General features: G+C 32.6%; 3 protein-coding genes and 1 pseudogene across 3 annotated transcripts; 3 read left to right on the forward strand and 1 right to left on the reverse strand.

Annotated features, from left to right (window-relative positions):
• Positions 1 to 3,133: 3,133 nt before the first annotated feature.
• Positions 3,134 to 4,699, reverse strand: LOC147950034 (uncharacterized; annotated as a pseudogene).
• Positions 4,700 to 7,945: 3,246 nt separating this feature from the next.
• LOC104747151 (fasciclin-like arabinogalactan protein 7) lies at positions 7,946 to 9,671 on the forward strand. Its single transcript, XM_010468729.3, has 2 exons — positions 7,946 to 8,228; positions 8,719 to 9,671. Exon 2 carries the CDS (start codon positions 8,738 to 8,740, stop codon positions 9,506 to 9,508), a length of 771 nt encoding a protein of 256 aa, XP_010467031.2. The 5' UTR covers positions 7,946 to 8,228; positions 8,719 to 8,737; the 3' UTR covers positions 9,509 to 9,671.
• Positions 9,672 to 10,133: 462 nt separating this feature from the next.
• On the forward strand, positions 10,134 to 11,283 carry LOC104793927 (uncharacterized). The gene is made up of 4 exons (XM_010520350.3): positions 10,134 to 10,397; positions 10,475 to 10,556; positions 10,743 to 10,901; positions 10,990 to 11,283. The coding sequence occupies exons 1-4, from the start codon at positions 10,206 to 10,208 to the stop codon at positions 11,046 to 11,048; spliced, it is 492 nt and encodes a 163-aa protein (XP_010518652.2). The 5' UTR covers positions 10,134 to 10,205; the 3' UTR covers positions 11,049 to 11,283.
• A 2,129-nt stretch (positions 11,284 to 13,412) lies between these two features.
• Positions 13,413 to 13,960, forward strand: LOC109132187 (uncharacterized). The gene has a single exon (XM_019243332.2). The coding sequence runs from the start codon at positions 13,490 to 13,492 to the stop codon at positions 13,760 to 13,762; it is 273 nt and encodes a 90-aa protein (XP_019098877.2). The 5' UTR covers positions 13,413 to 13,489; the 3' UTR covers positions 13,763 to 13,960.
• The last annotated feature ends 4,150 nt before the right edge of the window (positions 13,961 to 18,110 follow it).

Raw genomic sequence — 18,110 nt, forward strand, 5'->3', positions numbered from 1 at the left:
TTATATACAATGTGCTATTGCATCATGCGTATTGTTGTAATGCATGTATAAAGGAAATAGATTGAGTCAAAAAAAGAGATGAAAAGAGATTAGTACAAAACATATCCGGTGCCAATTACGTATTTTATAGAATCCTTGTAGCTTTAGTTCGAGAGACTACGCTGGAACCTAACAGAAAACGATAGAGATAAGTCATAAGACATTACTGATCTACTTATTTTACCATCCTAAAATTCAAGTTTAAGATTTGTTTTAATCTTACAAATTATAAGAGCGATAAAAAACGGTAATGATATTAATAACGATGATTTGGCCACACCAAATTAGAGGTACTGGCCTACATGGTGAGAGATTATAGGCGGCTGTAAGAAGATACGATGGCGTTTAATGATGCACGATTAGCTGTCTTGTCACAAGGGAAGTATGGGTTTAATGATTAAAAGTGGTGTTTGAGGTTTGGATGATTGTATCCTACGTGGTCACCTTCAACAACTTCGACTGGAGAAAAAAATAGTCTTAGCTTGTCCGGCCAAAAACAACATTATCTATGACAAGAAGCTCAAGCTGTTCATGTATCCTTGGACGGTGAGATATGGACATGATAATATTTGTGCCTTCATGGCAATGCATGAATCTTATACCGAGTCCATGACTGCTTTATGCATATCTAAATCACGACATGAATTTTCATTTCTCGTTTGATCAAAAAAAATAATTTTCATTTCTCTTTCTTTGTGGTTAATATTTTTTTTGGTCGTATTCTTTGTGGTTAATATAATTAAAAAAAAAACAAAAGGCTTGACTTTTAAAAGCTTTACAAAGAAAAAAGGAAAAAAAAAGTACTAACTTAGAAGTTACTGTGAGCTATTTATATTAAAGATAGAGACTCTCAAGTCTCACTCATTCGGAGAAAGAATGAGAGGTGCAAAATATAATCTTTCATGGCCTAGAAAGATTATCGAACGTAAGTTTATTATGACTGAAATACTATTTTTTGTGTCGGCTTATTTAACTAAATACAACTTCATGATGGGTCAATTAAGTTATAATATATCCAAACAGCTATAATTTATCGAGAAATTGCTGGTCACTTTTGTTGGTGAGAAGTTGAGAACCAAAATTTCATAAATAATGTGATGTTCTATCGATATCAGAGTCCGGAAGAGTTATGCCTAAACAATTAACAAATTAGAACCTTATATTGTAAGGGGAGATTTGCTCAAACAGCCTAGAAAAGTTCAAAATTTACTAGAATGTCATTTTTTTTTCGTAAAATTTAATGACATATAAATCCTTTTGGAGGTGAATAAGGAAAAAAAATATTACCACTGTTGCATTAAAAAGCGTTGCCACGTAATTGTTTTGAGCATTACTGTTCAAACTTTTTGGAGGAAAAACTCTTGCTCATTTTTGCTACATAAAGATAGAGAAATTTATAACGACAGAATTATATAAATTTTAACAGAGTTATTGGATAGAGTTGTTAAAATGAGTAGATATATTTGATAGAGAAATAACAGTGATGGTAGAGAAAAGTTATGGAAGTAGATTTTCTATTATCGGTAGAGATAGTCGATAGATATATTGTAATGGTGATAGAAATATAAAATCATGATAAAGATATCAGCTAAATGGTGATAGATATAGTAAACGTATGTCGGGTGGTAGATTTTTTTGACAGATTTAAGTAGTCATTATGACAGACATATACGACTTAGTACTTTTATATGGCAGATATAATTTGTAGCGGTGGTAGAGATTTCCATACAGATAGATATACATATTAGCGATAGAGTTACTTGGTAGTGTATTGGTAGACATAATTATTACTAAAATAACAAAAGTTAGGTAGAGTTTAACTGAAAGGCGTGATAGATTTATACTATTGCAGTTTTAGGTTTTACTGCTAATTACCAGTCTCCTTTGAGACGAGTTTCAAGCAGCCGCTAAAACTTCAAATCATAGTTATCTCTCCTTCTCTTCAACAATTACAGAGATAGTTGTGCATTCAAAGTTCTGTGGTACGCCTTTTACAGATCTAGATCTATAGCTCGTTTTCCAAAATGGAGGATATATCACTAGTGTGTGGAAAGTGGGTTTTACTGATAAAGCGCTGGGAATTTTGTGTTGACGACAATAGAGGTTCGAGGATGCTAATGGCGAGCAAAAAAACATTATATGAAGATTTCGTTTCCATGGTGTACGAGGATTTTGGGTTGGACAGAGAGATGTATGGTGTTCTACTAAGCTATAGGTTTCCAAGGACGTCGCAAACAGTGCCAGCTGATACACCTCCTGTATTTGTCTGCAATCATCGCCAGTTTGAAGGATACCTTAGGGTGTGTAAAACTGAGCGTCTATGTGTTGAGCTGCCAACAAAAAGATCTTGTTGGGTGTATGATAGGTTCTTTGGTCTAATTTTCCTAGTTTCAACATCATCCTTGCACAACACTATCAACTTGTCCAATGCACCATCAAATGCCTTATTGCGAGCATCTTCAAAAGGATCCGATGAATCAGAAAGTGTGGTTGGTGTAATTGCGGCTTTTTTTGGGGAGATTGGTTCCAGTTTAATGGATGGACCATCCTCAACTACCTTTACAAGTTGTGGGCGTTTGGTGGACTTTGAGTCTACTGGATCATCTTTGCTTTGGGCTTTGGGCTTACAGAATTTGGCTTTAGCTATTGGATTTCTAACAGCACATGAGATGGGGTACCCATCGGAAGTTTCCTGCACCTGAACTAGCCATGACTAAAACACAAGATGTAAATTTTTTGTCAATTTAGAGTTATCAATAAACACATGCTAATACACTTCAATAATTCTCCAATAGATTCAGTTGTTAAGTTTTAATAACATAAAAATAAATGTTTAAACTTATATAGAAAAATTGGGAAAATTAAAAAGGTGGAAGTAGCAAATAGCAACCATAACAATAAACCAAATCGACCAGAACATCAATTCAAGTATCAAAATCTGATGAGTAATGTTTGAACAACTCTAAGGGAAAATGTTGGAAAACTCCTCAAACAATAAACTTAAACTTCTTATTTTGTAATCCCACACCGAGCTATCCAGTACGCTGCGAATGAAAACCCCTGTTTTAATCAACCAAATCCTCTTAAAAACAAATTATAGAGGAATGTGTGTCGAGGAGCGTACCTCATCTTTATCTCCAACCACACCATCTTCACCTGTTGTAGATTCGGCGGCCTGAGTTTGAGGTTTGCCTTTCTTTATGACATTCACATCAGCTTCTAGATTTGTAACCTTCTCTTCTAAACCTTTAAATTGTTCACTTAGCAACACCAATTGACCGCCCAAATGAGAGTCCATGGTATCAAATTTATTGGACAATGACGCTAGCATATTCACCACACTTTCAACACCAGCTACATCCAACGGAGTCTGCACTCCACCAACTGAATCATCCCTTTTGGCTTTCTTGTCCGAACCACCATTTCCATGTGACTTCTTCCTGGATTTATTAAGCGTAGCTGGATTTCCTACATTGTCTTCACTTTCCACCTCCACATCCTCTACCACGGCTTTCCTCTTTCCTGGCTTCCTCTCAACAACAAAACCGTCCCAAGCTCGATCATCTACACATCCATTCATAATATCACCCACTAAATTATCCAACAGTTTAAAACCACCATCCCCTTCACCATAAGCTTTGGGCTCATCAGGCCAAAAGGAAACAGTTCCGCTTCAGGTTTTACACCTAAATGATGAATTTGGAGCTACAAAACACCACAAATTTGTAATATAGTCAATTATATTATTAAGGTCAGACAACACACACTATGAACGGAGCCTGTATATGATAACACATACCTTCTTCTTCTTCCTCTCTGAGAATAAGAAGTCACCTATACTTCCCCTAGTACGACCTGCATCCCAACTAAGAAGGGGGACATCATCACCTTGGTTTTTATTCCCATATTCTATGCCTAGTTCTCTAACACTCTCAAAGGCCCAAATCAAAAGAACATGTGCACATCCATGAACCACATACGACGTGTTCTCATATGACACAACTTTGATGGAGTCTATTAGTCTCTTGAAACTTACTCGACCCCAAGGAAACCTCTCAAATGCTTCTGTATTGAAAACACGTTTAGCATATTCCAAAGGGATCCTACTAGACCGCAAAATCCCTAAAATACCGACATGCAACACAAACAAAAGCCCAATCAATTTCCTTTTCGACTCATCCCATGTCCTACATTCCCTCAAAACATCAGTCAACTCTTTCCAATTTGGGCCCACCCTAGAATCAACCTTCATCTCGGCCCACAACTCTCTGTGATCAACATCCACTCGGTCTTCCTCATCAATTTTGTCACAGTTGAGGCCCGTGATATCACTAAACTCATGTAATGAGAACCTAATTGGATTACCTTCTATTAGCGACCAAATCTCATATCTCCTATGAATTGCCATTTGCTGAGTTAAGAAATGATGCACAATCTTGGAACCCCATACATATCGACTATCAGTGAGCTTCAAAATCACACCCACTTTCGAATTATCATGAATGTCGTTATAGACATCATCCCCAATGCAGTCTCTCAACAGCCCAAAACTGTTTAACGTGCAATTAATGTGCATGTTCCTCTTCTGTAAAGGAGATTTCCCCTCAGGATATAACCTCGGAGGATACCTTAAGTTCTTCTCAGATCCAGTAGATTCCATGTCCTGCAAGAGACATTTTAAAAATCATTCAGACTTTACGCGACAAGCATATCACATTACACCAAATTTTACAATACATTAACTTCTCCCAAAACTTATCTCTATCATCTCATCACAAATTATCTTTTCCTATACAATCTCTACCACAACTAGTTAATAGCCTCTGTAACTCTATCAATATACACATATCTTCATTGCCAATCCCCGCCAATTTTAAAAGCAGTAACATATTACAGATTTTTCTTCACACTAATTGCTCCCAACCCAAATATATCTTCCACACACTCACTTCCGCCACCAATTCCTATCAACCATCTATAATTACCAGTTATTTTCCGTTTTCCAAACTCCTACCGCCACCAATTCCTAGCATCCATTTCAAAATTAAAAAAAAGGTTTTCAATGTGTTACTAACTAAACTTACTGGAACACTCGAAATTAAACTACACCTTTTACCTAATCTTTCTACTCATCCGCGCCGTCATTCTATCTGCTAGCTTTCGCGGCCGCCGATAAATCTACCCAACCCACATTCACCAAACTAAAATTAGTAATATACAATTGTACTATCAATACATCCGAACCTGTCACGGTGTTTAGGCAACTATACGTTTCACTCACAACTTACCTTCACCGGATTCTCGTCGTCGCCTAGCTTCGTTCTGCCGAAAACCACCAAAATTATCTTCTCTGCTTTATCACAACCCCCATCACGAGAAAGATAACATTTTTCCCAAATCTAACTCACCAAATCTCCTCACCCTCGTACAATTGTAATGGAACTCAATGACATGCCGTTACCGAACACAGCTCGCAAACCCTTAAAAGATTTTTTTTTTTTTGAAAAGTTTTAAGTCGAAATCTCTTTTTAACTAAGACACTATCTGATTTAACAATATATAATAGCACTTCTGTAATTATTAGTTTAACCTAATGTTTAAACGTCTTTTTCAAATTTTTATGTGTTATTTGAGTAAAAGTTTGGTCACAAGTGTTGTTTGAGTAAAGCCAAACAAATAAGTGTTGTTTGAGTAAATTTCTGTATTGTAAGTAGCTAAATCATTTTTGACTCACGTCAGGCAACCCACACCCAGTTTTATTTAATTTGGATGAATTTAGTTATGTGAATTAATTGTTAGAATTTGCTGCAATTTTTTTTCGTAAAGTGGACCTCTATTATAACACAAATGCATGTTGAGGAAAATATTTTTTAAATCCACTAATAATCTTTTTAGTGGACAGCAAATATGTTTTAGTTGCTGTGAAAATGTATTTTCTATACATTATTATGTGAAAAATGGGAAAAACTACTTTGATAAATAAAACTTTCTGTTTTTTTCTATTTTTTTTTAGAATTTTATTTTCTATTTAACGCATGCATATTCAGTTATTCAACAAAAATTACTTAATAAATATATTTCAAAAACTCAATAGCATGTTAAGTTTCATACAATCTTTTGCAGTATTTTCTGCAATTATCGTCGATTTAAGGAAAGTCTTCTATGTTGCTATTTATCTGAGTTACTAATTTTACATTTTTGTCATATACTCATGGATTATATATATATATATTAAGGTATCTGCATGGATTCTGATATATCACCAATAATCTATAACTAATGAAAAAATAGTCGGTCGTTGCAAATTATTAATTTATCTTCCATAATAATGATTTGTTATGGTGGTGGTTCAGGTTTACGAAGAAAAAAAAATGGTTAGTTCATTAATTTTAAATATATTATGGTTATGCGATATCATTAAATATAATTATTGTTCTGGACAAAGGAAAAGCAATGTATTGTCAAACAAATTGATTGTGAGTAAAGTGGTCAAATATTTTTGTATTGGGTCGGTTCGGTTTTAGATCGCTTTGATTTGTGGGTTGGGTCTTCGGTTTAGGTATAGGTCGGATTGACTTCAGATCACATTGTTTTTAGTTCAGACCACTTCCGGGTTCGATTTAAATTTTACATGCTTTCAGTTTAAACACGTTTTATAATTTGTGTGAAACAAGTTAGGATATATTTAGATAAAGCTTGTACCATAAGGTTGGTGATGAGTCAAAATTTAGAGAAGAAAACAAAAATATGTGCAAGCTCCAAGGGGTGATTACGAAAGCTCACCTTACATATATATACTACGATTTGCTTTCTAAGTTTCTTCCATACCTGTTTTAGTTTTACTTACAATTCACGAATTATGGGAAAAAAATTTTGGGTCAATAAAAATAAAATTTAGAAACTATTAATATATGTTTTAAATTTTTTTTTGTTTTAAAGATATTTTTGACGTCAAAACAAGTTAAAATTTGTAAAGAAGTGAAGAGATCTAAAATATCGGTGATTTTTTGGGTATAATTTGGATCGATATGTAAACATTTAGTGGGAAAATAAGTTAAGAATATATATGTTTTAAAGTTGTGTTCTAAAGCATAAAACAACCATTCAAACTTGAAAAAGTGTCCACATTGTGTCTTAAACTTAAAACAACCCTTACAGATCGAAGATAAAAGATAAAAAGAGTTATGTTTCTTCTTTCTTATACCTATTTTCAACTAAACGTCGGAATTCCTTTAAAGTATTTCCAAGTAATTGTTTATATTACAATCCAAGTTAAATAATAGGGATGTTCACGCGCACCTTGTGACAATATTATATTCTTACATTTCTTTATAATATATGCAAAATTAAATATCTATTTATATAGTAAACCACATTTATTAAATGAACAGATAGTAAATTAAAAAAAAAAAAAAACAAACTTTTGAAAGTACAATAATTAGTTGTAGGCCACACAATATGTAATTTAGTAAATTTATGCTATTATCATGTCCACTGCACTATCCAAATTCAGATTATGTTTAACCATTACAACATCTTTAGTTAACTACTCAAAAACGTTTGGTAAACATAAATCATTTAAATCGATTTATCTAACGTAGAAACATTTATAACTACATCAGTTACGTTTACACCAACCAAAAAATATTATATGGACGGGTGAAATAGAAATTTCAGTGACCAAAAAACCAGAATAATACTCTCTCCGTTTTATAATATACGATGTTTTAACTAAAAAGACATAGATTAAGAAGTGTTTACTTTTAACAAATCAGCCAATAAAAAATAATACGGTATAATATAAAATATTTAATAAATCTAAAAGTTGCGTAGAAACTTGAAAACATCCTAAATGATAAGAGGAAAAAACAAACCAACAATTAAATGATTGAGACAGACCTAAAAACCCCACTAATCATTTAAGGTAAAAAAAAATGAGATGAAATTTACAAGAAGAGTGTGCAAAAAAACAAGATTATGAAGTTGTATAACGAACTAGGCATAAACCACGACACAATCAATACAACCCGAGCCAGACGGTGCCGCAACACAAACACAGCCTGTCTTTAAAAGCCTTCGTTTAATATTATATTCTTCCTTTCTTTAAATACCCTTCTCTTCTTCTTCCTCTTCTGCTCTCTTCATCTTCTAAGAAACTCACATTTTTACCATTATTTTGCTCTGCTCAGGTCAGATTTTCTCTCTCTCTCTCTCTCTCTCTTTCCTCTCTCTTCTACTTTACGGTACTTACAACAATGTCATTGCAACTACTTACTACTTCCATGAATGAATCTCATGTACACACTTGCTGTCTTAAGTTTCAGTTCTTGTCTGATCCAATCCAGATCTAGTTTCTGCATTTTGTGTCTTGTGTCTTGTGAACTTTATGCTTCTTTACTGTCTTTATGTTTGTTGTTGTGTCGGTTTGAGATGTTTTCTTTTTCTCCAGCTAAAAAGAAAGTCTCAGTTTTTAAGTAATGTTGAAGTAAACAGTTTCAAGATCTGAATTAACCAACATTGGTTTAGTTCAAGAACTCAATTCGATTTAGAAAAGATCATTTGTTCTTGAAAACAGATCCGGATCTGAGAATCACTTGCTGTGTTTTCATTGGTTCTTGATTAAGATTCGATCTCTTTGTTCAATTTGAAATCCTGATTTGCATTTTCTTGAAAATGCAGTGGGAAGAGTCAAGAAACGATGGCAAAGATGCAATTCTCAATCTTTATCGCTGTCGTCGCGCTTATGGTTTGCTCTGCATCTGCTAAAACCTTAAGCCCTCCAGCTCCAATGCTGCCACCAACACCAGCTCCAGCACCAGCCCCGGAAAATGTGAATCTCACAGCGCTCTTAAGCGTAGCTGGTCCTTTCCACACGTTCCTTGACTACCTTCTCTCAACTGGAGTCATTGAGACCCTCCAAAACCAAGCTAACAACACCGAGGAAGGAGTTACGATCTTTGTCCCCAAGGATGATGCTTTCAAGGCTCAGAAGAATCCTCCTTTGTCCAATCTCACAAAGGATCAGCTCAAACAGCTTCTTCTCTTCCACGCTCTGCCTCATTACTACTCCCTTTCCGAATTCAAGAACTTGAGCCAGTCTGGTCCAGTGAATACCTTTGCTGGTGGCCAATACTCGTTGAAATTCACAGATGTTTCAGGCACGGTTAGAATTGATTCTCTATGGACCAGGACTAAAGTCAGCAGCAGTGTTTTCTCCACTGACCCTGTGGCTGTTTACCAAGTGAACCGTGTGCTTCTACCCGAAGCAATCTTTGGTACTGATGTCCCTCCAATGCCGGCTCCAGCTCCTGCTCCTGTCGTCAGTGCTCCTTCTGATTCGCCTTCCGCTGCTGACTCTGAAGGAGCCAATGCTTCTTCACCAACGTCCTCGCACAAGAACTCCGGACAGAAGATGGCTCTTGCTCCAATCGCCATGGTTGTTTCCGGTTTGGTGGCATTGTTACTGTGATCAAATGGTTTTTGCAGATTGAGTATGTTTTAAGTTACAGTGTCAAGATTGTATTACATCATTCCCAATTGTCTTTTGATTTTTGAACCCCATTTTTTATTATACATTTTAATCATTATTATTGTCGTCATTACCATTGTTGTGAATTGAGATTGTTCCTCTATTTTACTTTTCTTTAGTTGATTTTGCTTCATTTGCAAGTTAAGATGATACCAAGAGGTTTAAAGTTCATTCTCTTTGATACAATTTCAAGATAAGTCACTAAATTATAATTTCAAGATAAGTCACCAAAACTTTTTTTTTTAGTGCAATCCCTTTGGTTACAAATGCGACAATGGGAGGCCCTTGAATTCATGGTATGTGTGTGGGTAATAAAATCAACTCCCCACCAAGCAACGAAATTATGAATTCCATGGGGAATAGAAGAGATCAAAAGAGAGCTAGAGGATTGGCCAAACTGCATGTTATAGAGCCTTACCGTGTTATTAATTTTGATGTGAGATTTTGTGTTATTTATTTGGTTGGAGTTTTAATAATAGGTTTAATTTCGTCTCTACAATTTAATCTCCGGTAAAAAACCACTAAATCATTAAATTATGACCTCACATCACATGTTAGGATACTTAAGAAAAATATCAATGGTCCATAAAGAAGATAACCTTTGAATCTACATGAAACAGAGGAACACAACACAACAATGGCCTCTCACTTCTTCACACCGTCACCAACACCAACCACCACCGGTGATGCCGTCTATGTAGCAACGGTGCCGCTTAAAGCGTCCCCTGGCCCACCACAGCTTATTATGTCTATGGCTTACTCACTTAACCTCTGGAAACTACAGCATTTTATGGTCCTCATCAAACCTTCTTCTCCTATTCGTCAAGAGGTAGAGGAGACTTTTACAGTATCTTTCACTAAAGTGAGTTAATGTTTCTGAACTAATCCGTTTTGTGGAACCTCTAGGTAGTTGTGTTTGATTTTCAGCCACGTAATCCAGAGAGCATAGAAGCAGCAATCTCAGTTTTGTCAGGAAATTTGATTCCAGGTTCTGATTCCCAGACAATGATATCGAATGTAATCTGTGATTCATCATTCAGATAGTTTTTTTTCTCGGGATTTCGACGAATCTTTTTGATCATGGGGGAGAGTTTTGTGTAGATAAAAAAGGTGAAAAGAGTAGGTGTAAATGTAGTCAAGATTCTGATTTAAACTTTTTTTGTTGGTTGGATAGGTGTAGTTCTTGAAAGAAGGCTGAAGAATGTTCCAAGGCAAAGATGTTGGATGGTTGGATCATCTAAAGGGAATGCTATGGAAATGGCGATTGAGTTTAATAACTCATGGGAGACTGATCTTAGAGTTGGCTTTCATGACTGCCGTCATTATACTAATGGTACTCAGCTTTTTAATCAAAAAGACTTTGGTTTTTTATTATTTGTTTCTAAGTCTTTTGTCTTTGCCTTATAATCTTTGGAATACAGAACTTGTCCAACATCTTACCGGCGAAATACAAATCTTGGAGCGACTTCCACGATGCTAATGTTAATAATATCCACCTCAGTAATAGATGAAACAAATGGTCACTTATTGTAGTACTAAGAGTTTAGTCTCAGCTATTATGATGTGATAATTAGTGGTTGGAAATAAAAATTTAAATGTAGTACTATTGTTTATTAGTAAGAGTGGTTAGTTTTTCTATCTTTTTATAAGATTTTTCTTACTTTATTCAAATTTATGCTTGTAACTTGTAACTAATGAAAAGTTTTGAGCCAAAACAAGAGCCAATGCGACACATGTTTGAAATTTTCTTACTCCCAACTAGAAAATAATACAAATGAGCTCATGACTCAGATGTAACGGAATTCAAAACATAGAAGTAAGGGTGGGACTTCTCGTTTTGGTTTATCTATTTGATTAAAAGAACCATATGTAATTTGTTAGGTTTTTCTTTTTTTTTTTTTTTTTTCAAAAATGGTTTCATACTAAAACTATTAAAAAAAGACATAAATGATTCGGTATGATTTGGTTTTGGATTTGATTTTTTTTTCCGGTGATTTTTCAAAAATATATTAAGAACGCCCAAAATGAATATCTTTTTCAATAGTCACCGACCAATCGTTTGAAAAAGAGCAAATAATCAAAGATGACTAACTTGTTGACCAAAAAAAAAAAAAACTAGCTCATGTATATGTAAATTGCATATATATATATATATAATTTAGAACATATATACGTATTAAGAAATTTTAAGAAGTACTAATTTACCTTTTCACAAACAAGTCATTTGTGATAAAAATCAAAATAATATGTATTGATCAATACTATAATATAATAAAATTGTATATAAAATCGAGAACTATAGAAATCCAATTCCCGATAGATCTATTTTTCGGATCATATCAAACAAATCTAGATATTTGGTAGACTTCAAAGTTCCAAATATAAATCACCACGCAATCACGCGACCATCGGACAAGCACTTTTTACTTGTATTATACTAGATTCGAACTTGCACGTACGTGCGAAATTATTTTTGCATAATTTTTTAAAAAGTATAATTGTCAAGCGAACAAATCCGTCTAATTTATCTGATTGCAACGTTTAAATTTCTTTTTACCTTAAAAAAATCCATTCTTCGTAATTTATATCCCCTGTATATTAAAAGAGAAGCATTCTGGAGAAAAAACTGACGTGTCATATTTTAAAGCACGAGTATTTTATATAGTAGATATGAAAAGGTATATTATCAAGGAGAATTCTATTAATTTGGATATTATTAGTTTTTTAAGTAATATATGTGTCCGTAATTGATGGAGAAATAAAATTGCAAAATTGTTTCATAATTGGTCTTAGTTATGATATTATATCACTGAATTTTATAAATTTTAATTGGTCATTAGATCCCTATATATCTCAGCTATTGGTATAATATTATTACTTGTTTTCATTTTCGTTGGACTGGATTTTCTAAATTTTAAGATTTCTGTAAAAACACTATAACTACATATTTTTATATAATGTTTAACTATATAGTTATCCAAATTAAAGTATTATATTCATGTCATTTTAATTGGTGATCATATGTTTTTTGGGCAAATATAGTTATTGTTTTTAGCAAAAAAATAAACATTGAGCCAGTTTCAAATGATCTTTGATTCTTTCACCTTAGAGCTTTATAAAATTATTAGAAAGGTATCATTATTTATATTTCTGAAGATATGATTTTAAATGTATATTTTTTACATCTCATAATATAGTTATATTATTATTTTACAATATATAGTGAAATTAATTTAATTTTGAAAATATGTAGGGGATAATATTTATCAATTTTTGAATAATATTTACCAATTTTAGAATTTATAGGAGTAAAATATTGTGTATAAAAATAAATAGAATAGCAGTTGACAAAAAATATATATATATATAGCGGTGACAGTTTTATGTAATTTTATGGAATATTAAGAGTGAATAATAAATTTGGTATGGAGCTCTCTAACAACGACACGTCAGCTTTTTCTGAATAATGCTTCTCTTATAATATAATATATAGGGATGTGTAAAATCACCTTTCGAAACCTAAAAAAAAAATTCATATCCCACTTAGTTTTGTTTCTTGTCGATATTTAAAAAAAAAAAAAGATAATACCCAAGTAAAATAAGACCCCACCATCTCTGTTAATCATGGGGTCAGTTCCTAAAGCGAAGCCCCAAGTTTGTATCTCCACTATTTGCCCTTTTTTTTTTTTGTCCTAAAACTTTTTAGTGCAAATTAAAACTAAAATAGTACTGTATGATAAACACAACCACTACGAGTAGATAACAAATAAACAAAAATGAATTTTTATTTTCCTAATTGGCCAGTTGCACTTTTTACCAAATAAATACCTCTAAGTAACCTCTCTTCTCCTTCGTCAAAACTCATTTGCTCTCTCCAAGTACCACAACAAAAGTTTGAACAAGAAGCAAGACTTATTAAAGATGCTCAAGTTGTTGCGAAATCTTCGAAAAAGCCCGCGTGTGGCGGATGAAAGCGCGTTACCTTCCACGGCGGTTGACGGCGATCACGGGGGAGAAGACGGGAGTACTAACGGCGTGATGATGAAGTTCCCGTTGTCGATCATGTCATGTTTTGCGGTTCCACGTGTGAGCAAGACAGATGGTGTGTGGGTGTCGGGAGATTACGGTAGGGTCTCGTCGGAGGTTAACCATCTCATGGTTTGTGATGGCATGAGATACGCTCTCTTAATGTAATTATTATATCTCGAACTTAATTAGCTAGTACTTAACTACTTAAGACACATTTGTTTTGTGTTAATGGCTTTTATATTAGGGAATCTAGTGAGATATACAAATGCTTTTCACTTTTGTTTTGTTTTTTTTTTTTTTTCTTTTGAGTCCATGAGGCTTGTGTTGAGTAAAGAAGATGTCCTAGTTAGGAATCTTTAACTTTTTCTTTTGAGTTTTTTACTTACACATCTGCTTTTTGATATTTTAACTGCTATACTCGTGGTGAGAAAACTACCCACATACACATAACTTGGAGATTCTTGAATTTGTTAATGGTTGATGAGTTAGATGATTTATGACCACATAGTATTATTATTGATTAGGGAAATCTCATCCACCAAATAAATGATAGTGATTAATCTTTGTCAAAGAAACGGAATAGTATATATCATGCAAACCCTTGTTGTGTCAATGTCATAACCATATATTAATTTTAAAACGTGCATATATATAAAAATATATATATAATATAACATATGTAATAATATTAAGTTCTAATTATGAAATAACTCTCCAGTTCGAGTTGTTTACTATAAGTCAATATTCAATAATAAATGATTAGAGAATGGTCAAAATTTAGTTTTGCTAACGCGGAGAGTACAATGTGGAAATACTCATGTCCACGTTTAGTGCGACACAGCATGAACCGACCCTTTTAAAATAATCATTGCCACTGCCAATTTCATTTAAAACAAAATAAAATTGTTGTGTTATGTCGACTGATAATATTCGGATTAGGATGTTCTCAGTGCGGTTCGATCTATGTTATATCCCATTATTGCGATTGACGTTTGTTAATTTTCTCTTAAAATGATTGGTCAATTTACAACTAGAATCTAGATTGTGCTCGAGGCCTCAGGTGTCGAATTTTCTATTAACTAAGACGTTTTTATTTGCTAACTTTTCATAATTAAATACCAAAGTTAAACCATTATATCCGTGTAGATTACGGTTAGACATATGCATACCACATGACAATAGGATATGTAACCTCTTCGGGGTGGCTAATGGCAAACCAAATCATGATGATGAAGACAATGAAGACGTTATCTTATGTTAGAGAATCTTTACTACAAGAAAGCAGTTTATAATTTTACTGACAAATTTGTCGAAAATGGCTAATTCTCGTTAGATTTTGACGGTTTTTGTTTATCAATTCTAAATTTTTGAAAATTATAACTAGAAATTTTTGATGGAATTTTAAATCAAAATTTCCAATGGATTTCTTATAAAAACCTATCTTTTTTGTTTGTAATGCATCTGTCAGTGAAATGTTTATTTTGGTCAGGACATAATGCAGATACTTAAGTTTGATCCACTTATTCTTCTAATCAAGTGTATGTTCTTCACAATATTTTATCTTGATGATCTAATTACTTTTGAATTGGAATCCTTATAGGTATTTTATTGTCTAAAGAATTGTGTGGAATCAGATTTTGCAATACTTTGATCATGTCATTGTTGCCAAACAGGTTTGGAGACTTCAACATGACAATAATTCTTACCTAAATAGGCATTTCTTAACTGATGCATGCGGTCATTATATTGTAGGGTTAAAAAGCAAAGAAAAAATTTTAATAAGATTTGATAAATTGTGGGTTGACTTGAAACAAAATATTTGTTTTTATATATATCATGATAAATTGTAGCCAGATCATCAAAATCGTAAATCAAAATGCGGCGTCTTCAATATTGCTACAAATAGAGTCACATGGCCTAAAAAAATCTATTAGAGCATTTGCGTTTCTCATGGTATTTTTATATATTAAAATTAAAAATTTATTAAAAAGCAGGAGAGAATTTCATAGACGGTTCTCAAAATAAAACTTCAGAGAACTCTGTATTTGAGAATTTTTGAGACCAAGGCCACTAGGGGTTGCTCATACAAATCCTTCTTAAAAATTTTGAGTAACAATTCTCAGAACAACGATTCACGGTTACTCCCACTAAAAATGCCATGAGAATTCTGCTGATAAGTCCAGGGGCGGATCTACGTGTGCACTAGGTGGGGCACATGCCCCATACACCTTTATATTTAAGTGATGAAATATTAATATCAGTTTCTTAGCTCATTTCGTAAGAGTGCCCCATATCAATTGGAAGGACAAGGGTTCGAATTCATTAACAGGCATTTATTTCTCATAATTTTTATACTTTTCTATGTTATTTATTACTGGATATTTTTTTTAAAAGTATAATATAATTTTTGTGCCCCATATTATTTTTCTCCCTAGATCCGCCAAACCCATATGACACTTGGCTATATGTAATTGGTCAAATTCTTATTTAACAATTTATTTATTAATTAAATTATTTATTTTTTACAAAATTATTAAAAATAATATTTCTAACATATCTATACAGTCTTTCAGCTTTAGAGATGTTCTTATTCCTGTAATATAATAAAATTCAGTGGTTTGTTAAGGGAGTTGCTTATTAGCGAGGTTACTGAATGTAGGAATTTTCTGAATTCTAATGGTTATTCGATTTATTGATATCTCTTGGCACATAAATTAAGTAGCCGTCGTCTTCTCTTGACTCTCTTCCAAATCAGTAGGCAGTAGTTCCTGTTCTATAGATTTATACACGTGCTGATGCGTCTTGAACATTCGAAATAAGGCCCACACACCTAATTGAGCGACATGAACGCACTAACACATAAGTTAAGAAACTCATTAGTTAATTACACATGAAATAGTAATACAGTACATGCAGATCAACAAATTATAAACTCTAAAACCACAAGGCTCCAAGTGTTTCTATTGAGCACTGATCCTCTAAAGACCAGCTTTGGTGACATGAGAAGTATAAATCAAAATCATAACAATTTGACCCTTTTCGATGCCAAAATACTAATCCTCCTCCAGCATCATGCATCTTGCAATTCAAAGCTTATGCAATAGTTGATGTCAGTTTTTGTTATATCCCCTATGAAAATTATTGTTATATCTCTCATTCACCCTCTCTTAATTAACCAATCAGAATACAACAATATCCCATGTCATATCATATTAAAAAAAAAAACCAAATTTTAAATAAAAGACAGTACAAATTAAGGAAACAAATTATGTAGATCTTTTATTAAGAAAATTATGTCGGTTTGGGTTATAAAAGGGGATTATAGTTTAAATTTGTAATTTTAAATTTTTTATATCGGTTTGGGTTTATAAAGAATGGTTAGGATTTAGATTTTATAATTAAACAAAATTTTATGTCGGTTTTGGTTTACAAAAGAGGGTTAGGGTTTAGATTTTGCAATTAAATGAAATTATATGTCGGTTTGGGTTTACAAAAGAGTGTTTAAGGTTTAGATTTTACAATTAAACAAAATTATATGTCGGTTTGGGTTTATAAAAGAATGTTTAGGGTTTAGATTTTACAATTAAACAAAATTATATGTCAGTTTGGGTTTATAAAAGAGTGGTTAGGATTTAGATTTTACAATTAAACAAAATTATATGTCGGTTTGGGTTTATAAAAAATGGTTAGGGTTTAGATGTAATAATTAAAAACTGTAATATAATATTTAAATTAATAATTTTAAAATTGATTTATCTACATAATTTATTTCCTTAATTAAGATTTGTTTCCATAATTTTTAGGGGGTGAATAAGAGTGGTTCACGTGAACCTAAGAATTGTCCATCCCCTATATAATAAAACGGAAGTACACAACTTTTTTTTTAAACTATATAATTTTTATAAGTTGGTTACAAAATAGGTTATAGATTAAATATAGGTTGGTTACAAAAAAAAATTATAGATGAATTGGTCTATATGAATACACTTAAGAATATTCCAAAGAATCATCTTAAAGAGAATATTTCAATGATTTATACAATTTTCTAAATAAAATCTTTAGTATTCCATGTATTCTTACAAAATATATACTGTTAGGCATAAAAATATACTCTTAGGCATAAAAAGGAATAAATTTTTGGCAATTTATCACACTTAATCGTGATTTTAAAAATCTTATTGTGTAGTTGAAAATAAAATCTACCTAAGCACGGGTCATAATAAAAAACTTTCACCAAACATGTTCAAAAATTAAAAATAATCATATAAATTATATTTTATTCTAAAATTATAATAGAAAAAAAAATTTAACTTTGTGCTCTTGCACAGGAGCACGGATCCCAATCTAGTATATATTAAAAAATTGATGTACAATAAGAGCTTTTAGTATATTACTTTGATGTTATAATTTGTTATAAAACCATTTAGTAAAACAAAATTAATGCCTCGTACTAACTTCGGTTAGGCCCATATAGTAAAAGAGAAACCAAAAACCCTTATGTATAAATGGAAAA

This window comes from Camelina sativa, chromosome 1 (genome assembly GCF_030686135.1).
Source record: "Camelina sativa cultivar CO46 ecotype springtype chromosome 1, ASM3068613v1".
Taxonomy (NCBI): Eukaryota; Viridiplantae; Streptophyta; class Magnoliopsida; order Brassicales; family Brassicaceae; genus Camelina; species Camelina sativa.